A 22,893-nucleotide genomic window follows, 5' to 3' on the forward strand; every position below is an offset into this window, starting at 1 on the left:
TGAACTCTTACCTAGGTTAACCTGTACATAACTAGATATTCTTACCTTTGTAATAAAAAACACGATTATATACTCAAAATGAAAAATTAGAAAATATGATAGCACTCTCATCCTGGCCCATTTTCTGATGCTGGACATGCAAATCCCTCTGTAATCTAATGGGGGTGGTCTCTTCCCTGGACAAAGGCTCCCCATAGTAAACTTACCCTGGGGTTTCCCGTGGCAATGTGACTTGGGCTGAGGACACAGAGCTGAATAATGGTGTCTCCCCGTGGTCTAACACCCAATATAATAGGCGTGAATAAGACATTGGAAGAGAGTACACATGGGCCACTTAGCCCGGGAATTCGGGGAAAGCTTCTTTAAGGAGAGGACAGCTGAGCTGAATCTGGAATGGTGAGCGGGAACTTGCCAGGTCAGGAAAAGCGGGACAGCGGGAACAGCATGAACGCAGGTACAGAGTGATCTCCAGAGTCTGTGCAAGAGAGAGTTCCAAATGTGCTGGTGGAAAGCTGGACTCACCTGACCTGCCATCGCCTTAAGGTCTCCTTGAAATATGTGCTGTGCAGGGACACACACACACACCCCATTGTAACAGCACCGGAAACCTGTAATATTTAACAGCCTGCCACATTCTAGAAGGAGTTCTCACTAGGCCAAACTTGGACAAATCCAATGAAGAAAGGAGGACAATCCAGAGAGAAGAGGCAGTGGGAAATTTCCAGCCTCACCCCGTCCCATCTCCACGCGTCTCCCTGCAGATCCTTGTTGTGGAAAATGAGCCCACAGACCCAGAGACAAGAAAGAAAGGCCTTGTGGTTTGTAAGAACTGCTCGGGCAACGCTAAGAGTGAATCCTAGTGTTAAACGAGGGACTTTGATTCCTCACCAACTGCGGCCAAAAAGTCTTTAGGTGCAGACACGGTCGGTCAGTCCCTATAACCCTCTTAATGATCCCGAATCAAAGATGATTAGTCCCTCTTGTTTTCCTACCCCCACCCACTTCTAAACCTGTCTCAGGCTGTCCATTTGGGACTTCTTTCCACCCTTTCTGCCCTTGACATTGTTTTCACTATAATGCGCAGGGTATAAACGACTGGGAGAGGGAGTGAGAGTTGAATTTCTATGTGATCCGCCCTGAATCCTCTAACCCCCACTTCACAAGACGATCCAGGACTGTGAACCCATCAGGTCCGCTCCCAGACCCACAAGAAGGCTGACCCAGGCGACAAAATCAAAAAACAATACAAACAAGCCACTCACATGTCTAAGGATGCCACTGAATAATCAAATTTATTTCTGAATCACTTAAGGGTCATGAAAGAAACATTAACTCTTATGTTATAGAAACAGTAGTAAAATACAGTACACAGGAACATCGTTTGAATGGTAACAAAAGTACAAGAAAATTAGCGACTTTAAATACAAAGGTGAAGCAATTTAATAAGAAATTTTGTTAATAAGAAAAATATATGTCCCATGTCTTTATTACATACTGTACAAAATAAAATATTGCACCTTTAAGTCATATAATAAATATATACAAAGAGTATTTTACAAATGATCTTTCTTTTAATTTAAAATCCTTCAACAATCAAGGGTGATTGATGATTAACAACCCACGGGCTGGTGTGTGTGCCCTTCCCCATCCCCATCCATCCCGGCCACCAAACCCTCCACGTACAGTAGTGTTTATCACCAGTGTCCGTGAGGCTAAAGTCAGAACACGACGGCTGGTGCTCAGAATGCGGTCGAGAGACTCAGCGAGCTCGTCCACAGACACGTCCAAAGACCAAACGCGCTGCTCACGTCTTTGTGATCAGGTCCAGAGCCGCCTGCTTCGGGGGATGTCGTGGCCGGCGCGCTGGGGGCAGCACACAGGTGCGGGTGGCTGGGTGGCCACGTAAGCACGGACGGCCACTGACTTGGGCTCGTGTGCCATCTAAAGCAGTAATCGGCAGGATATAAGGGAAGGGGCGCCATAACCAAATCGGCTCTCGAACTTCCATGCTAGCCCCAGACTACTTCCGCAGAAACACTTACTCTAGGCTTACCCTCCAGCCTGACACTGTCACCAACACCAGCACTGGCCCCAGTTCGAACGCAACCCAACACAACCCGTCCTGGTCCCGACCCTAACCTCAACCCCCAAAGCCAACTCCAGCCTTCACCCTACCGTAATTTCCATTCTCAGCTAACCAGATCCTAAAACTAACACGAACCCTACACTTACTCACCAAATCCTAACTCTGACCTCTAGCCCCAACTGTAACTTCTGGCCTCACCCAAATTCACTTTGGATTTACCGACAAATCAGTCTGAAGGAAAACAACGCTTTACTATAAACAAGTCTTTCCAACCACCGTGTTTCATATTTAGATTACTTTCTTACAATCTTCCCGAAATAAGAACCCTCAGGAATACTATCGTGTGCATAAATTAGGTCTCATAAGGCTTTGAATTTCTGTTTGTGTGCAAGAGAATAGTGCTCAGAAGAAGTCTCATTCACAGCTCTTAAAAGAAAGCTTTGACCGCACTTCAAAATCAGTAGAAAAGGTGAATTCCCCCTCTCCTTTGATTTCCGAGATGCCTCATTTGGTCACAGATAGAGCTCCATGGCCGTGAAGTTGGCAGCAAGGTTTCCTCTGTGGTTTCTTCCACCGGTTCTCTAAGCGTAAGGGCAAGACGCAGCTCCCCGCCCCCAGGATCCTCGGATCAGTCGGTGCGACTGCCTCTCGTTCACAGCCTGGGCTTCGGGACCCATCAAAATGCCACTAGCACCAATCACGCCATCTTAATGGCGACTGGCCAGGGCTTCCAGAGTGTAAACGCTTTATAAACCTGTTGAAACCCTAAAGCTTGGGAGAAGAGGAAGTCATCGGTTGCCGTGTGTCCCTCAAGACTTCGGGACGCCGTATGCTATTAGCCTACACGTCACGGGAGGAAGCATGCGACCACACCCTGGGGACCTGGTCGATTTCCTGATGAGGAGGACACGGGGAGGTCCCACGCGCCATGGCACGCCTGCCACGGTACGCTCGTTGGTCCCGGATGCATCGCTTCAAAGAGCTGGAATTAAAGACCGGCCGTGGGGAAAACGACAGCACAAAACGCCACCAGCGGTGAGTTTGCATCGACCTGTTTGCATGCAGAATCTAGAGTGTTTTTTTGTGTTTTTTTAAAGAAATAACATGTTTCTGAACCAGCTACGTGGGGGAAAGAGCTTCTACACTTCTGGTCTCTTCTTCACAGCAGCGCTACGACCCTTCCACAGGTTTACCCTTCCAGACACGTCCAGCAGCACCTTTGTTTGTAGACATCGAGCGAACACAAGTTGAGATGCTTTACAAACATACAGTAGTGTGTGGTGTCCATGCAGGATCCTGCAGGGAAGAAAAAACCAGATATCCGTGGAACGCAGAGCTCGTGGGCGACGCAGTTTAAATGCTGTGGTTTCTTTTTATGTTTTTATTTGATTTTTGAGAGAGAGAGAGACAGCACGAGTAGGGGAGAGGCAGAGAGAGAGGGACTGAGCCACCCAGGCACCCCTTAATGGTTTTGTAGCGTTTATTCATTTTTGAGAGACAGAGAGAGAGCACGAGCAGGGGAGGGGCAGAGAGAGAGGGAGACACACACGCACAGAATCCGAAGCAGGGTCCAGGCTCCGAGCTGTCAGCACAGAGCCCGACACAGGGTTCGAACCCATAGGAGATCATGACCTGAGCTGAAGTCGGATGCTTAACCAACTGAGTCACCCAGGAGCCCTGAGATGTAGTTTTTAAAAAAATCCTCTGAGGGGCGCCTGGGTGGCTCAGTCGGTTGGGCATCCGACTTCAGCTCAGGTCATGGTCTCGCGGTTTGTGAGTGCGAGCCCCACATAGGGTTCTGTGCTGACAGCATGGAGTCTGCCTGGGATTCTCTCTCTCCCCCTCTCTCTCCACACCTGTCCCGCTTACACTCTCTCTCTCTGTCTCTCTCTCTCTCTCTCTCAAAAATAAATACACATTAAAAAAATCTTTTGAGAAAAATAAGATAAAGACAGAGAGGGAGGCAAACCATAAGACTCTTAAAGACAGAGAACAAAGCGGGGGCCGCTGGAGGGGAGGTGGGAGGGGGGATGGGCTAAACGGGGGATGGGCGTTGAGGAGGGCACCTGTTGGGACGAACACTGGGTGTTACAGGTAGGAGACGAATCACTCTGTTCTACTCCTGGAGCCGAGACGACACTCTATGTTAACTAACTTGAGAATAAATTTTAAACAAAAATGTCCCATCGTTACGTCTTGCGCCGGAAACTAATGCAGCGCTGTGTGTCAGCTGGACCCAAATTTTAAAAAGCGGAGAAAGCCCCCACGAGGCTGGGGTTAGAGCCACGACTCTGCTCTAGGCTCAAAAGCACAGTGGGCTCCCAGCTTAGCCGGCCGCATGGCCTCACGCCGCTCTCCGGGGCCTCGCCGTCCTCCTGGCCTCCGTCTTTCCTCTCAGTGCTTGGAACGGCAGGGGTGTGGACCCCTTGGCAAACCGATACAAGCTAGGAGCCTGCTCCCTGGCTACGTATATTTATGATTACATTTTGCAAAAATAATATAATAACTATAATATACGAATGACATAAAAATATATGCCTACGTGAACACATAATCGTACAAACAGGTCAAATCTTTAAGAATCGCTGTCCCAGCAGATGAGAGCCACAGGCAGGAGGGGGTGCGGTGAGGCTGACAGAGGTGGGAGGAGGCAGTGGGAGCCAAGGCCGCGGACATCCAGCCGGTTCGACGGCTCTTCCCGAAAGGACACCGAGCTGTACCCGCATCCAAGGGGCTAATCTCCCAGTGCCCCAAGATGCCACCTGCACCCCGGATGGCCCGTGGGCCGTGCCACCAGCCACTGGCGAGGGAGGCACCCCCGGGTCTGGCCGGGACAAGGCTGGGGCGCTGGCAGGCCCGACAGGGGTACGTACTATGGCAGGAAGGCCCCACACAGTGCCGCCAGGAAGCCGGTTTCTTTTTCTGCACGCAGTGTCTCTCAGCCACGGGCCAGCAGCTCCTGGTGTGGACGCAGTCGACCCTCCGGGACTGGAAGCCCCTGCCGCAGGCCGCCGTGCAGGGCCTCCAGGGGCCGGGGCGCCAGCACGCGTCACACGCCCCGGACGAGCAGTTCCCCTTCAAGGTGGGTCTGAAAGAGGGGAGGGAAAAAAAAAAGAAAAAGGAAAAAAACAAAAAATGGAAAATGGGAGAAGCAGGGTGTCACTTCGTGCTGAGATCAAGCCTTTTCCCGTGCCGTTATTTTCCGTGTCCTCGAGGTTCGCCGATCCGGACCCTGCTGGCCAGGAAGCCGACTTGTGTTGGGCATGGCTGGCTGATGAGCAAGGTGGTGGCCCCGTCGTGACAGCGAGAGGTGAGCACACACGTGTGTCCGCTCGCTTCTAACACCAAGTTAAGACACCCCCACCCCCCACCCCCAAAAGACACACTGTCCTGAGAAAGCCAGAGCGGGTCAGTCTAGGCAAGGAAGCGGGCACGGCTCACGGTCTGTATGCTTCCTCCACTTTGCTGGCAAGCTGAGTTTTGTTTATCTGAGCCCTGGAGGTACGTCCGGGCATGAGTGCGAATCTGTGCGAGCAACCTTGTCTGCTACGAGACGGCGCTCACTCTTCCATTTACAATATGGCCACACCAGGCCTCGTGCTCAGAGTTAGCAAAGACCATCTGGGGAGGGGGATCCGTCTGTGGCTCCTTACCCTTTAGGACAGAACAGAAGGTTGGTACCCTCTGGTTTTTGAGGACATTTACCCAGAGGGCAGAGCCACCCTAGGGGGCCCACGCTTGCTCCCCGAGCCAGGGCTCCTGGGAGGTATCTTTGCGCTACACGGGAATGTCTCCCACCCCACAGGTGACTGGAAGACAGCCCTAGCTTGGCTGAGCCGGTTCAAGAACTGTCTTTCCTCCGTGAGCCTGGAAGTTTCTGGAATAAGACCTATAAACATGAAGGCTGGAGCAATGGTGGCCATGTTGTGCCACACAGGCCAGAGAAATAGGAAAAAAAAAAATTCAGAAGAGACAAAGAATGAAGCAGAAACACAGCAAGCGGCAGAGACAAAGGGGGAAAACCCGCAGGAACTTCTCATTTCTTGGTCACGGTCCTTCCTGTGGTCTGACGGCGTTCTCTCCCTTTGGATTCTTGAGACACGTCTGTATATTCCCATAAAAGGCTCCTTACCAGGGGTGCCTGGGTGGCTCAGTCTGTTAAGCACCCGACTTCAGCTCAGCTCATGGTCTCACAGTTTGGGAGTTCGAGCCCCACGTCGGGCTCTGTGCTGACGGCTCGGAGCCTGGAGCCTGCTTCGGATTCTGTGTCTCTCTCTGCCCCTCCCCTGCTCGCGCTCTGTCTATCTCTCTCAAAAGTAAATAAGCATTTAAAAAAATGTTTTAAAAAGGCTCCTTACCAGGGCGCATGATCCATAAGGAGAGTAGAAACACCACTGGACATGGAGGAAGATGGAGAAAATTGTGATAATCTGATCATCTCCAGGGGAGAGAATGTTACATGTAGTTGGAAGCAGTACTTTGATTAGCCAGGAGGGGGAGACTCCATCAAAATGTTTTTACTTAAACAACACCATCCCCTCAAACTCAAGATTTTACATGGGAAGAGGAGGAGGCTATCCTATTAATTACAGGGCTTTTATTTTCCCCAGTGGTTATGAATCGTAATTGTTTCAGACAACTGGGCATAGACCCAGCACTGCTCAGCCATACCACGCAGAGATGAGCTTTTACTACTGAGAAAAGGTAGAACAAATACTCACTGAATAGGCACAAAAACATGTGTTTTAAAAGGAGACCAAACTGTTGCACCCAAGTGCTGGGCGGTCCTGTCTTAATGAGAAATCTCCCACCTTTTCTGCATAAATCATTCCGAGCTGACTTTTGTTGTTTCAGGGGCCCGAAGGACCCAAACTGACGGGGCCAATCTCTGCTCTGATGGAAGGCAGGTCCCGGGGTGGGGAGTGGAAGGAGCGGGCAGGAGGAGCCACAGAGCCCATGACAGATGGGAGGACATGGGGAGCTAGGGACCAACACAGAAGCAGAAGTTCTGGAGGCTGGGCATTGATTGAGGACCCAGAGAAAGAACCTAAGGTTGGTCCAGCACAGAGATCCCACCTCCTCCCAGCCGGGGACAGGACTGGGGATGGGGACGTGGGGACATCTGAGCGAGGGGACACAGTCTGGGCATGGGTGCTACACACACCTGTGCTTCCCTGTAGAAAACAGGAGGGTAGAAATGGTGCTAAAAATCGCAAAGCAACCCTGTTTTTACGAGTCCTCCTCAATGTCTCAACTTTGGAAAGCTAACAGCGCGAGAGGAAAGCACCGGGACGTAACAGCAGGGCGGCCAAGCCTGGAGGAAGCAGAGATGACGGAGAAAGTGAAAGGCAACTTGACGTCCCCTCGCCTCCCCCCAGCTCCAGGAATTTTTCTTCTATTCTTTCTTCTAAATGTTTCCACCATTTCGGTTCATCTCCACAACTCTTTTCCTAAACCCCACTTTGTCACACAACCGAGCCTCCTGAGAGACCCCTCCATGCCTTGGATCCTCTCTCGTATGTCTTGGCATCTTATTTTCGCTGCCGTTGGTTGGAGAGCGCGTGGCGAATCTAGCACGCGTCCTGGAGGAAAGACAGTGTGGCTGCAGCACCAACCTTGGGGGTGTGTGAGGTCTGGGATGAGGCGGTGAGGGCAGGGAAGAGTTGCCTGTGCAGTGTTCTCTAGGCCACGCTGCACACTTTGGCCACCCTTCCTACTCAGAGCAAGGGAAGCCTCTAGCGGGACTTGAATCCCACAGGGCGGTGGGGCGTCGTGGAGGTGCGATCAGACGTGGTTCTGGAAAGGACTGCTCAGGCTGCAGTGTGGAGGCTGGGCTGGAAAGGAGCAGTAGGTGGAGGGCGACCAGTTGGACGGCCTGGCTGCCGGTAATCGTGGGAGGGATGGAGAAAAGCGGACGGGTTTACGAAAAAAATACAAAGTGCCAAAAGGCACATAAAAAGTAATCAGAAAAGTACGAATTACAGTAAGATGTGATTTTTCACCCATCAGATCGACAAAAATTTTCACAAAGACTGAAAACCTATTATAATGTTCATGAAAAGGGGGAAACTCTCATATACTCCCAGAATAGGCAATTTTGATGGTAACTTAGTATCAGAATGAACAGCCCTGTCAATCCCATTCCATACCAAAAACTATCCTCTAAGAATACAACCCTTCGTGCAGAAAGATATATGCCTACTGCAGTTCTAAAATGCCTACGGCAGTATTTGTAATAGCAAAAACAAACATACACACAAACAAAAAAAACCCCAGACAATCAAATGTCCATCAGCAATGGAATGAGGTAATGTGAAACACAACAACGAGAAAGAACAAAGTGAATCTTACGTACTAAGGTGGGGAAGAAGTATCGATAAGGAGAAAAAAACAAGTGTCAGGAAAATACATCCAGAAAGCTCAGTCCACGCAGGTAAGTGTCTGTGTTGTAAGTGTTCCTTTGAGAATGCAAAGTAAAACATCTGGGATAATTGATATCAATCTGTGTGTGGTCTCTGTCTTCTCAGCAAAAGACAGAACTAGGTTGCCTGTTGAGAAGGAGGGCAGCTGTTCCAAACATTTTCCATTTGAGGAAAATAGTTCTGGCCTGAGTTGTGTTGCGGGGAATAGGAACCACAGCTGATACTATGTCGCCAAACCTTACTGAAGGCTCAAGATGGGAAGTGAGCCAGCTTTCAAGGTCATCTCAGTTTTTCCAGCAACACTCAGGGCGGAAGGAGGGAAAAGGAGCCATATATGGAGCATCTTCGATGATCCAGGCTTCTTAGGTACTTTACATTAGAGCAACTACTCAAAACCTCCCAACTGTAATTGTACACAGGCGGTAACGCTCCCTCCCGCACAGGAGGAGGCCAGGTAACCCCGATCACACAACGCGAGAGTGGGAGAAGTCCAAAGTCTCTCATTCACGTGCTTTCAGCTCTCTCCCCCACTCTGGGCTGGCTGGGACTCGCCTCTCTGGGACGATGGGGGGGTGGGGGGAGAGGAATCTGGGTCTCTGCGTGACCTCATGGAACAACACCTTCTACCCCAAGCCATCCACCAGCTTAGACTTCTACTAAGAGGGAAGCAGAGTCCTTTCTGGTTTAAGCCCCTTAACAAGGCAAACGCCTCTGTCATTCTCTGCTAAACCACTGTGCCAAAATAGTTCAACAAAACAAAACTATCAAAATAGTTTCTAAGCAGAGGAATACAGTAAGTAGTTCACTGAAAACACGAGGAAGATTTAATCTGTGAACTCCAGTGTTATTAGGCTTTACCAACTTTGTGTACGGAAGGAAAAATATCTATTCTCACTGCTACTCTATTTTGTTCCCCTCTTTGGGGTATCGCTCTACCTGTTTAACGTTCAAATGACTTGTAACTGTAACAGTACGTGATAACTGATATTTCAGTATAATGCATACTGCCCAGAATGGCAGTATAGGAATCGTCAATTATGAGAAGGGAGTAGACAGGAGACATCATTCCATTCCCAGGCGGCCACAGCCACTGACCGAGGCGGGAGAGGTTTCGCGTCGCCCGAGGGCAGGGCCAGTACCTGCTTCTGTCGTCACAGCCCGAGTCAGAGCTGTTGTGGCCTTGACAAGCTGTGCGATGCTGTGGCATCCTCGCTGTGCGACCCAGGCAACGCGCAGGGCACTGTAACGAAAGCAGAGTGCAGCACGGACGACCTTGTGAGCTCAGGCATGCTGTGGTACCAAGGTCATGTACGGAGGGGCACTGCCGGGGGAAGGTCGGCTACAGGGAACCAGCTGTCCCCAGGGGACACCCAGGGTGGGGGTGCAGTTCTGAGGACCAGGCAGCCCTCCTTCAGGGCCAAGAAGACACCCGAGGACCTCCCACCTCCACTTTCCCCCTCCCCCACCCAGAAACCTAGACCATCTCTGGGGAGAAGGGAAAAGAACAGGGCCAATCTGTAATCGACAGGGCTTAGGTCCTGATAGGACTGTGCTTAAAAGCATAGGCGACTGTCAAGTTTGGGTTTTCCTGCCCTGTGCAAAAGCAGAGGCTTCTGTGTTAAGGTGAGTTCAGTTATAGAAAAAAGTAAGTTTTTTGACGTGCAATTCTTAAATTTTCATGTCATAATGCATATTACTTTTTCCTTATACTTTGTTTTATCCTTGACAAGGCCTTGCCCTCATGCCGATTCTATTCCTGTTCACCTTCTCAGTCATGCCCTTTGTAGCACAAAGGTGTTTAATTTTCATGTAGCCCAACTACATTGTCATCGTTTTCGGTATCGTACCTAAAAATCCACTTGCTAACCCAAAGCATGAAGATTCATGTCTACATTTCTTCCAAGAGCTCTGTAGTTTCAGCTCTTGAATTTAGGTCTCCGATACACTTGGAGTTAATCTCTTGCATACGGTATAAGCTAGGGGTCCAACTTCATTCTTCTGTGCGTGCGGATATCCAGTTGTCTGGAACCCTTTGCCAGAGAGGTTATTCTTTCTCCACTGAATGGTCTTGTCCCCTTTGTAGGAAGCCAACCGACGCTGATACAGAAATTTATCTCTCGACCTTAAGCGAAAGTCTATTCTAGCAATCTCTAGGTCTATCCCCTGTCTACCCACACTGCCTGGATGACTACAGCTCTGTGCTAAGTTTTGAAACCAAGAAGTCTGAGCCCTCCGACCTTGTTCTTTTCTCAAGATGGTTTTGGCGATTCCGGGTCCTTTCTATTTCCATATGAATTTTAGGGATCGGCTCGTCAGTATCTGCAGAGAAGCCAGCTGGGAGATTTTACGGGGATTGTGTTGAATCCGTCGATCAATGTGGAAAGTGTTCTCAGCTTCACATTAAGTATCCTGATCCATAAATATGGGATGCCTTTCCATTTATTTAGATCTTCTTTAATTTTCTTTTAAAAAAAAAAAAACCTTTGGTAGTTTAACACTAGCTTTTTAAGCAATTCTTCCCCTGTGATTAATTACCTTTGAACATTGAGCCCGCTTAACGTGGGTCTGTGTGTGTCGTACTCATTACACTGCGCGACTCGGGGCTACCGTCCCGCACTGACGCTCCACTGTCTCACTTACAACCGCTTCGCGGCAGCTGAAACACCACATTCAGAAGGTCTCTCCACACCTCTAGTGAGTCGATTTTCCCCAAAATTTCCTGTGCTCATTTGTTCTCCCATGTGAATGTCAAAATTATCTTAATTTCCCCAAAAGCATTCGTCTGTAGTCTTAGCTGGAATTATATCACATGTGTTGGCCCATTTAAGGAAGCAGACACCTTCACAGTATAGAGGGTTCCTTTATTTGGCCTACTTTTCAACAATGTTTTCAACCGTGTCTTCTATTCATCTTCATGGGATAATTTTCTTTATTGGTTAATTTTATGTGTCAGCTTGGCTGGGCCACGGTATGCCCGGATGTTTGGCCAAGCACGATTCTGGGTGCTTCTGTTGAGGGTGTTTTTAGATGAGATGAACATTGAAATCGGTAGTCAGGGGAAAGCACACTGTTCCCTCTAACGTGGGTGGGTCTCACCCAATCAGTTGAAGGGCTGGAGGGAACACAAAGACTGGCCCTCCCCCCAAGTAAGAAAGAACTCGTCCTGACTCAGACTGTCTTTGAACTGGGATATCGGCTTTTTCCTGCTTCTGGACTTGAACCGAAGCACTGGCTCTTCCTGGGTCTCTAGCCTGCTGGCCTTTGGGCTAGAATGACAATAGCAGCTGTCTGCAGCTCTTGGGACTTGTCACCCTCCATAACTGCATGAGTTAATTCCTTATAATAAATCTCTTGACACACACACACACACACACACACACACACACACACACCCTCTCTTGGTTTGTTTCTCTGGAGGACCCTGGCTAATGCAGATATACAGATTCTGGTACTGAAATGTGGGGTGCTACTGTAACAAATATTTAAAAGTGTGGAAGCGGCTCAGGGATTGGGTGATGGGTTGAGGCTGGAAGAGTTTTGAGGTGCGGGCTAGAAAAAACTTGGTTGCCTTGAAGGGGATGTTGTTATTAGTACAGTGAAACCTTGGATTGCGAGTAACTTGTTCTGCGGGTGTTCCGCAAGACGAGCAAACATTTCTAATAAATTTTAGTTTGATAAACGAGCGATGGCTTGCAAGAGGAGTAGGACGTGACGCAGGATATCACATGATCACAACTGAGCCCAGTGGTTCTTCTCTCTCTCCTTCTGTCTCCCTCCCTCTCTCGCTCTCTCTCGCTGCAGGATTGTGGGTGATCGTCTCCCACGTTCAGATGCTCGGTCTCAGGCTGCGGTGTTTGGCAGAGATCAGCGATTTTTCAGAACATTGGAAGGTGCCCACAACTGGCACTGGTGTATTTTTTGTCACTTCAAAGCACCTCGGGACAGTCCTTTGCTTTTCTGGACAAGAGCAAGCTTAGGAATGGTTTGCTTCATTCTAGGTCATTGGATGGGCTCCTTGTTAAAGTTGCACGAAAAGAAAAAGATTCCATTGAGCCAACAGCAGTGATTCTGTCAGTGATCGTGAAAGTCGTCCTACACAATCACCCTCCTCTCGCTTGTCTCTCTCACACCAGCCACGCAGGTTTTCAAAGGTAAGTGCAGGTTAATTTGTTTGTTTTTCTTTATATTTTGTATTTTCTTATCATTTTGTATTATATTACGGTACCGTAATCATTTTTATAGGAATATTTTTGGGTTGTAGAACAAAACATCCGAGTTTCCATTATTTCTTATGGGGAAATTCGCTTTGAGATACAAGTGCTTTGGATTACAAGTGTGTTTCCAGAATGAATTGTGCTCGCAGACCAAAGCTGTACCGTACAAACATTAAGGGGGATTCTGGCGAGGTTTTAGGGGGAAGTAAGGACCACGCCTCTAGGAACCAGAGGAAAGGCGAACATCACTCTAAAGTGGCAAAACCGTGGGCGAATCGTGTTCTAGTGTTTTGTGGATGCTAGACTTTGTGGGTGATGAAACCGGATATTTCACTGGGGAGATTCCTAAGCAAAGTGCAGAACGTGCAGCCTGGCTTCCTCTTACTGCTGATATCGGAACATCAGCGGACAGACAGAAACTGAAGGAACCATTAGGCAAAAAGGAACCACAACTGGAGGATTCCGGAAAGTGTCAGTCTATCCATATGTCGAAGGATGAGAAAATACGTTCTGGAGAGAACACGAAGGGTGTGGCTGGGCTATCGCTTTATAAGGAGATTGGCCATGGAGTTACTCAGCCATCTCAGTGGAAGCCAGGGCTAGAGACAAGATGGCACCACCAGAGACATTGCCAGTTTGGACCAAAGGAACATAGTTGGGACCCGGTTAAGGAAAGCTTTAGAAACTACAGATTCTACAGGATGGGATAAAGCCATTCAGCTGCCAACATGTTTCATCCTTCAGGAAGAGGGAAGAATGACCTGGATTCAGAGCTCACCACGTCTGTCGGTCCCACTGCACACAGGGTCAAGGCTGTTTGCTCCTCACTTTCACAGGGTGGGGCCCCCCTCTCAATTCCTGTGGGCCCGCCTGCCCCTGCCTAGTGCGTCACAGGCAGGACCACTCCAAAGAGTCACATGGGGGAGGCTGCTGTCTAGGGCCACGGGGGCAATGCCATTGTCCTGGTGGGTCTGGAGGGTGAGCATCCAGCCAAAGAAGATTATCCTCAAGCGTTACGATCTGATGGAATTGACCCTGATAGATTTCGGTCTTGACTGGGATCCATCACCCCTTTCTTTTTCCAGTTTCTTTCTTCCTTCCTTCCTTCCTTCCTTCCTTCCTTCTTTTTTTTCTTTCTTTCTTTCTTTCTTTCTTTCTTTCTTTCTTTCTTTCTTTCTTTCTTTCTTTCTTTCTTTCCTTCTTTTCTTTCTTTCTTCCCTTCCTTCCTTCCTTCCTTTCTTTCTTTCTTCCTTTCCTTCTTCCTTTCTTTCTTTCTCTCTCTTTCTTTCTTTCTTTCTTTCCTTTCTTCCTTCCTTCCTTTCTTTTCTTCCTTTCTCTTTCTTTCTTTCTTTCTTTCCTTCCTTCCTTTCCTTTTCCTTCCTTCCTTCCTTCCTTCCTTTTCTTTCTTTCTTTCTTTCTTTCTTTCTTTCTTTCTTTCTTTCTTTCTTTCTTTCTTTCTTTCTTTCTTTCTTTCTTTCTTTTCTTTCTTTCCTTTCCTTCCTTCCTTCCTTCCTTCCTTCCTTCCTTCCTTCCTTTCTTCTTTCTTTCTTTCTTTCTTTCTTTCTTTCTTTCTTTCTTTCTTTCTTTCCTTTCTTCCTTCCTTCCTTCCTTCCTTCCTTCCTTCCTTTCCTTTCTTTCTTCCTTTCCTTCTTTCTCTTTCTTTCTTTCTTTCTTTCTTTCTTTCTTTCTTTCTTTCTTTCCTTTCTTCCCTTCCTTCCTTCCTTCCTTCCTTCCTTTCCTTCCTTCCTTCCTTTCCTCTTCCTTCCTTCCTTCCTTCCTTCCTTTCTTTTTCTGCTTGTCCCACCCCCGTAGTTCAGAGGCCATAACTTGTCTGCTTTCACAGCTTCATAGCAGGAGAGGGATTCTCTCTCAGGACGACTCACTTCTCACCCATGCCTGGCGTATGTGGCATTTAGTGAGACTCTGGACTTGAACTGAGGACAGAATGGGTTAAGACTTCTAGGGACATTGGGATGGGATGGGTGTACTTTGCGCACGACAAGGACATGGATTTGGGGGCGGGGACCAGAAGGCGGAATGTTATGGACCAAACTGTGTCCCCTCAAAATGTATATGTTGAAGCTCTAACCCCCAATGTGCCAGGTGCTATAGGGAGGTATTAACGGTTTAATGGAGACGTAAGGGTGGGGCCTTAATCTCTTGGGAATATTGTCTTTATAAGAAGAGGAAGAGGCCCCAGAAATCTCTTTCTCTCTCTCTCTCTGTCTCTCTCTCTCCAGAGAAGAGGTCACATGAGGACACAGTGAGAAGGTGACTGTCTAAGCCGGAAAGAGAGGTCTCACCGAAACCAACTCTGACAGAACTCGATCTTGGATTTCCAGCATCCAGAATTGTGAGAAGATAAACTTCTGCTCTTGAAGGCACCCAGCGCGTGGTATTCTGTTTCAGCAGCCGTAGCAGGCTAATAAGGTTCCTACACATTCCTTTAGAATTGTTTTCCCGAATATTTTTTTATTTATACTGTTGTTCCAGGTGGTATTGGGGGAGGGTTATGAGACTTTTGTGCCCTTATTACTAATGTCCCTCTGCTCCTTTTCTTGGAGGCTGCTCGTCAGCCTGGGAGCTTATTCCTGCACGGCTGCATTCAAAGAACCCGACTGTGATTTGCCTTTGTATCAGAAGACACAGACACTCCAGCTCTAATCTTGGAGGTCAGGCACCTACATTCGTTTTAGAGATCAATCAGACCACCCGCCCCCCCAAATCGAAAATAATGCAATAGAAGGAAAGTGATGATTCCGGTACTCTGAAAACACTAGATTCGTCCAGCTTTACCTGGCCCCCCGGTCCAACGACCCACTGGCCGCACGGGTGACTGGAGCATGGCCTTCCTCCCAGAGGCCTGTCTTTGGGAGCGCAGGCCCTCGGAGACATCACCTGCGTGGCTCCGTTGGCTCTGGTGTGCACGCACGTCACTTGGCGACTGCGGAATCCTTCCCCACAAGACACAGAGCACTCCGACCAGGCACCTGTGAGCCACCTGGGAACAAAAACTACGGCAGCTTAGGAAGGACAGGGATGTCAGACACCACAGGGAATGTCTCAAAAAGAAAAAAAAAACCAATGCTAACACTGCGACCGTTTGGGGGCCATACACTTCTCTGGGGGGATGGACAGCACCACAGAGAACTCCCAGCTCTATTCCCAGCTTTTCTTTTATTCAGGGGAGCAACCGCAATTAGCAGGTGGCAACGAGGAACACAGGGGTGGGGTAGGGCCGTCTCCAAGTATATAAGAGCACTTGCATGGCTCCAGAGAATAGAGCTAGGGCAAAATGAGGTGGAAATTAAAAAAAAAAAAAAAAGTGGGTTTCAATTCATTGAAACCAAAGGGAAGAAAATATTTTCAAAGCACCGATGTGCTGTTTGCTCTGAGAGATTTACATGTTATCCCTATTCTTGGAGGGAAGAAACCAACGTCCAAAGGGGTAAATAACTTGGTCGTGGTCACAGATAACTACATGCCAACGGAGCTGGGATTGGATTCTAGGTTTATCTGACCCTAAAGTTCACACTTTAATGACACAGGACACTTGGAACGGGACGTGTCTGAGATGGAGTGCTGTGTCACTAAATATGTTCAAGTTTGGCTGGTTTACCGCAGAGCACGGGTTCCTAACCTGAGCCCTGTGGCTCCCCAAGGGACCATGGGCCTGGATGGGCAAAGAATTAGATCTTCACTGTCACTGAGATATAATTTGAGTCCTCCTTCAGTTACAAGAATTTCAGCTGCAAAATACAGTAGTTTTACCAATACCTGTGTGATTTTGTTACCGATGGAAACACAGATATTTTTACATGACATTACAATTGTAGCAGGCATCTCAAAATACCATGTATATTCCTCACCGCTGCAAAACTAATGTACCACCAGATCTTACCATTTAGTGTATTAATGGAGAAGCAAATCTATTATTGGATCATAATTTTTAAATATTTTAGTACTGTATTTCAGCATAATTGGTTTCCTTTGTGATCAAATATATTCTATTTTACAGATTTAAAACCCTTGCTCGGGGCGCGTGGGTGGCTCAGTCGGTTAAACATCCGACTTGGACTCAGGTTACCATCTCACGGTTCGTGAGTTCAAGCCCTGCATCGGGCTCTGTGCTGACAGCATGGAGCCTGGAACCCGCTTCGGATTCTGTGTCTCTTTCCTCTCTACCCTTCCCCCACTCATGCTCTGTCTCTCAAAAATAAACAGATGTTCAAAAATCTTAAAACAAACAAACAAACAAACAAACAAACAAACAAAACCCCTTGCTCTGAGAAGGGAGCCACAGGCTTCTCCAGGCAACCCAGAGGCATCTACGGCACAGAAAGACAAAGGACTCTCGACGTGAAGGGCCCCAGAGTGGGGTGACTTCTGTCTGTCTCTTGTAGGTGTGAAAGCGTATGACTGTGTACTCTAGGGATGCGCAAAAACTTGAGAACAGTTAATAAATGAGGCTGCTGATAAATTTCTTTTCACGTTGTAAGAATCAAGAGGTGACACAACCCAGCCCCTGCGCCTTCCTGCGGCATCAGATGGCTGTTTCCTGAGGGAGCGATGACTCAGCCAAGAGACCTTCCAATGACGGGCACCGGGAGACACGTCGGCCAGGGGGCCTCCGACAGCCATGGCCCTCTGAGAACGTCCTCCCAGTGTGACCTGCCCCCCCACCTCCTCCAAGGCCCAGGTCAGCGGATCCGGCGTGGGCATTCGCACAAGGGCAACAGACTCTCTAATGTTTGCACCGCCTCCATTTTCTCCTCAGTAAAATGAGGTTGGTAATAGTAACTGTCGCATAGTTGTGCTCAATAAATGCTACTGTTATTATTATTATTTTTTTTCCCTGGAGACTTTGGTGCTATTTGCTCAGTTCTCTGCTAGGGACTATGTGATTCCATGAAATCATTCATTCACTTCACACATACTTGTGGAGGGTGCATAATGGGGCGGACGTTGTGCTAAGTGCTGGGATAAAATATCCCGCAAACAGCTGTGGGTTTACTGTAGGGCAGGCAGTCTAGTGGGACAACGAGACGGACTGTGGGAAGAGCGATAAAGACAGATGATAAAGAAGCAGGAGACCCAAGCAGCACGGGGCCCTGGCTGTGCTAGGAAGGGAAGGTCAGGGACGGTCTCCCTGAAAATAGGCGAACGGAAAGAGAGGGAACAGCGTTCTAGGTAGCGGGAGTGGCATGTGCAAAGACTCTGAGTCAGGAGAATGGCGATCTGAGAGCCAAGAAAATGGCGTGGAGTGGAGATCAGATAACCAGGCCGGATGAGACCAGCAGTGACACAGAGTGGCAGCCCGAGACCCAAGCATGGAGGGGCTTCTGTTCTTGGCCTCACGCCATCAGTCGGGCAGCAAGTGTGTGTGTTAGACACTATTTTAAGAGATTGTTAATGTCTGTTTACTTTTGAGAGAGAGACAGAGACAGAGGCAGACAGACTGCGAGCGGGGACGGGGCAGAGAGAGGGAGGGAGACACAGGATCCCAAGCAGGCTCCAGGCTCCCAGCTGTCAGCACAGAGCCCGACGTGGGGCTTAAACCCACGAACCACAAGATCGTGACCTGAGCTGAAGTCAGAGGCTTAACCGGCTGAGCCCCCAGGTGCCCCACGTAAAGCACTATTTTAGACACAAGGTGAAAAAATGCATAAAACAGACATGATCCAGCACTAGGGATTTCGGCATTTGCCGTAAGAATGACGAGAAGTGTTTGAAGGGTTTTAAACAAAGGAGCATCACGGTGAATTTGTGTTTTAAAGACGATTCTGCTTACAGTGGGAAGAGCCCTCTGGGGCGGGGGGGGCAAGAATCAGGAGGCTCCTGGAGCAGTCCACGTGAGGGGCATTGATGGCGTGAGCTCCCGCACGAACCGTGGAAATGGACAAGAACAGATGCAGGTGGGAGAAAGCGGGGGGCCTGGGACACAGTCACTGAATCCAGAAGCCTAGTGGGGGGACGGGCTCGGTGGAGATCAGGAGTTGGATTTTGGCCGTTCAAAAATTACTGATTTCTGTCATCCATGACATAGAAAGGTCATTAGTGGTCTTCACCGCCAGGGTGGAATCTAGGGATGGACACTCTGAACAGGACCTCCACGCGATCTCCGGGGCTCGACCCACAGAACCAGCTCCACTAAGGACGAGGTAGCACTGTGGGTGCAAGGGAGCAGACCTGAGCAGCGATCAAGGGCAAAGGCTCTGAACACGGATTACCTTCTCCGTTTGAACTCTGGCCTTTGCAGCTGTGTGGCCTTGGGGCAACCTTCCCACCTACAAAACAGGAAACTAACGAGGTGCCTGCAAACTGAGCCACATGAAGCACTTAGCAGAATGCCTGGTACCGAGTACCAGCTAAACGCATCTCCGCGATTGCGGCGGTAAACCCAAATTAGCGAGCCTTCGAACACAAGCAAAAAGCTGGTACTGGTAAGAGCAATGACACCTACCTCGAGGGGCAGTCCCGGATGTTACAGGGCTGAAACCCAGCCAGCGGCTTCTGGAGGTGATGGCAAAGGGCCTCACTCACTTCCTGCCCGCTGGCCGTCACACACCGGGGTCTCCGAACTCGGGCTCCCAAGTGCCCGCAGCTGGCAGAACAATGCGTCCAGTTACCGAGCTCCCAAAAAGGCTCTGCAGAAAGGAAATGACATGTCACGACAGCCCGGAATGAGATATGATGATGAGGCTGCAGGGGATGCGGCCGAAGACCACCAGGGGCTGCCGGTCTGGTTCTTTGAGGAGCACAGAGAGAGTAAACCCATCACACAGCGCATTCCATTTTCCCTCCACTGACTTATTGTAATAACTGGTGGGAGCGGTGGCCGGCGAGGGCCCCTTGGGCCACAGGCTGGAAGAGAGGCTCTTGGAGACCAGCTGGACCTGCCAGAAGCATCCCAGAGAGAGGGAGGAGGTGTTCTGGGCAGCGGGCTGCCTCTTCGGCATTCTCCAAGCAGAGCCAAGAGGACAGGAGGGAGGAGGTCTCCAGGGGTTGCTCTCACCAGCTCTGTGTCTCAAAAGCGGATCAGGCCGAGAAATGAAAGGCCATTTAGCGGGACCTTGGATTAAGCAGTAAGGTTAAAAATGAACTTCGTTCCATTCTGACTTTTCCATTAATTCTTAACCTAAACCTCAGCTTACTCCTGGAACTGCATAAATAATTTGTCACGGAGACATCTGGAAAGGTAAAAATGGGAGTTCCCTTTAGCAAAGTTGAGGCTGACCACCTCCAGGAATTGTGGCTTATTAATTTCAGTCCTCGTTCCAAACGGCCTTTCCCTTCCCTTTGGACGCTCGGTAAAAAGATGAGGTACAATACAATGATGAAAGATGTGTGTGCGACCACAGAAGGTGCCAGATTTTCCTGTCACAATCACAAGTAATTGATGGCTACCAGCTGTGTCCACAGACTCCCTCACAGAGCAGAGCGATTTCTGTAACTTATTGTTTTCCAGATTTTCCTGCTGATTTTTGAATTTTTGTCTTAAGTTGCATATGGCATCATTGGCAAAACAGAACAGGACATATTTTTAGTTGGGCCTCCAGGATTACAGTTATTTAAAACAGTTTTTTAAAAATAGCTGGGTTTATGGAGAACCTCCCAGGTGACGAGTATGGAATTAGATACTTGGCCATCAATTTTTCACTTATCCTTGTGGCCATCTTGTGAATTAGATCGGTTTTCTTTGCCAAAGTGGGGAAAAAAGCCAAGTGACTTTGCACAAGGTCCTTCCTCCAGAAGGAACAACCAGAAGGAAGGACCTCCACGTGTGTCTGACCCCACATCTAACTCTTTCTACTATGTCATACTTCACAAACACACCTTGGCACTTCAAGGCAGGACACGTGCATTTCTTTAAAAACGTGGGTTCTTGTTTTTGTGGGGTTTTTTTTTTTTTTTTTTTTTTTTTTTGCATTGAGGTGTAATTCACATACAATAAAATGTTCGGAAATCAGGTGTGCTGTTTTATGAGTTTTCCCAATTGTATGTACATTTGTAACTGTGATCCAAAACAAGGCATAACACACTTCATCACCCAAAAAGTTTCCTCTTAATTTAATCAGTGTTAATGATTAATTAGGTTATTTTAATCAATTATTTTAATCTGAATTATTTTCATCAATTCCCCTCCCCCACCAGGCAATTACTAAATCATCTCCATCAGTATTCATTACTAGTGTCCCTGTTCTGGGACTTCATGCATGCAGTCTTTTGCATTTGGCTTCTTTTGCTTAGCGTAACATTTCTGAGATTCACTCGCATTGATGTGCATATCAGTAGTCCCTTCTCTTTTATTGCTAAATAATATTCCAGTGTCTGAATATACCATGCTTTGTTTATCCATTCTCCTTGTGATGGTCATTATGAAGGGAAGGCTGCTATGAGCATTCTTGGGCACATTTTTTTGTGACCATGTCTTCACGTTTCTTGCATAAATATCTGTGAGCGGAATTGCTGGGTCAAAGGTAGGTGTGTGGTTAGCTTTATCAAAAACCACCAAGACGGTTTTCCAGAGGGGCTGTACCAGATTACGTGCTAACCACCAATGTATAAGAGTTTCGGCAGCTTCACATCCTTGCCAAAATCTGGCACTGTCGTTGTTTTTGTTTTCACTCTTCCAGTAGTGGTTTTAATTGTCATGTCCCTGTGTTTCCATGCCACTGTATATCTTCTTTTGTGAACCGTCTGTGCAAGTGTTTTGCCCATTGTCTCTCTTGGGGGATGGGAGGGTTCATGATTATCTTGTAGGAGTTCTTTATATATTCTAGATAGGAATTCCTCATCAGACATACATGCTGCCAATCTTTCTCCCCAATCTATGACTTATCCATATTCTTAATGGTGTCCTTGATGACCAGATTTTAATAATCTTGATGAGGTTCCAATTGATCATTGTTTTTTGGTTTACGGTTAACAATTTTGGATACAAGAACATTTGAAAAGATCACATTCACTCTCATGTAAGACTTCTCAATAGCTTCGTGTGTTTTAGGAATAAGCTCTAGAATTTTTTTTAATTGAAGTATAATTAACACAGTGTTACAGTAGTTTCAGGTGTACAATCTAGTGATTCAACAGTTCTGTACATTATTCAGTGCTCATCAAGATAAATGTACTCAATCTTCATCACCTATTTCACCCATCCCCTCACTCACCCCCCTCTGGCCACCATCAGTTAGTTTTCTGTATTTAAGAGTGTTTTTTTAATCTCTTTTTTCCTTTGTTTATGTGTTGCTTAAATTCTATATGCGAGTGAGATCATGTGGTTTTGTCTTTCTCTGACTTATTTCCCTTAGCGTTATACCCTCTAGCTCCATCCATGTTGTTACAAGTGGCGAGATTTTGTGTTTTTTTATGGCTAATACTCCATTGTGTATATATACACCAAATCTTCTTTATCCATTCATCTACCGATGGACACTTGTCACCACAGAGAAATATCTTATGTGTGTGTTTCCTTGTTCGTCGTCCGCCTCCCTGACTAGAGCGCCAACTCCATGGGGAGCTCTTCTGTCCTGTTCACCCCCAGGACAGGGCACGTTATGTATTAGGTGCTCAACCAGTCTTCGTTAAATTAATGAGTCTCTTTGAAACGCTGAAGTAGGGATCCACCGAAGGGCTGGCATATTCCAGTTGGTGAAAATACGTGGAAGTGTATTTGTGTATGTGCGTGTAGGTATGTGTGTGTAGCAGGTGGTCAAACGAGATAGGCGCCATTGGTGAAGCCAATGTTGAAATATTCCAAAGGCTTCAACTGTCCCGGTGGTTTCAGACTCATGATATCCAATTTTTAAAGTAATTGATTCGAGGGAGTTCCTTAGGCTCATGTGCCCTTCTGCATGGAACCCCATCTGCCTTTGCACCTCCCGTGTCTCTGCCTGGAATGCTGTCCTTCCTCTTCCCAGGACAAGCCCTGAGGCCTGCGTGAGGACTTGGTTGTTTCCTCCAGAGAGAGTTAGGGCCCCTTCCTCAGTGCTGCCAGTGGACCTGGCCATCCTTCTATTAGAGCACTTGTCACACCGCTTCAGAACTCCTGTTCACATGACTGCCTCCCTCTTCAAACTGTGGGCTTCCCAGGGGCTAGGTCCTCTCTTTTCCCCAGCCTGGCAAGAGCTTCCCGGGGGAAGAGTCCTCTCTTTCCCCCAGCGCTGGGCAC

General features: G+C 48.1%; 1 protein-coding gene across 1 annotated transcript in view; it reads right to left on the reverse strand.

Moving 5' to 3' along the window:
- Positions 1-1,267: 1,267 nt before the first annotated feature.
- The window catches only part of ADAMTSL3 (ADAMTS like 3), a 352,536-nt gene continuing 330,910 nt past the window's right edge, over positions 1,268-22,893 (reverse strand). Inside the window, exons 26-30 of the mRNA XM_045448581.1 lie at positions 19,186-19,369; positions 15,519-15,723; positions 9,648-9,748; positions 4,960-5,174; positions 1,268-3,382 (exon numbers count right to left, since the gene is read on the reverse strand). Of these exons, the coding sequence (XP_045304537.1) occupies positions 3,276-3,382; positions 4,960-5,174; positions 9,648-9,748; positions 15,519-15,723; positions 19,186-19,369 (812 nt within the window). The 3' untranslated portion in view covers positions 1,268-3,275. The remainder of the gene's footprint in view (positions 3,383-4,959; positions 5,175-9,647; positions 9,749-15,518; positions 15,724-19,185; positions 19,370-22,893) is intronic.

This window comes from Leopardus geoffroyi, chromosome B3 (genome assembly GCF_018350155.1).
Source record: "Leopardus geoffroyi isolate Oge1 chromosome B3, O.geoffroyi_Oge1_pat1.0, whole genome shotgun sequence".
Taxonomy (NCBI): Eukaryota; Metazoa; Chordata; class Mammalia; order Carnivora; family Felidae; genus Leopardus; species Leopardus geoffroyi.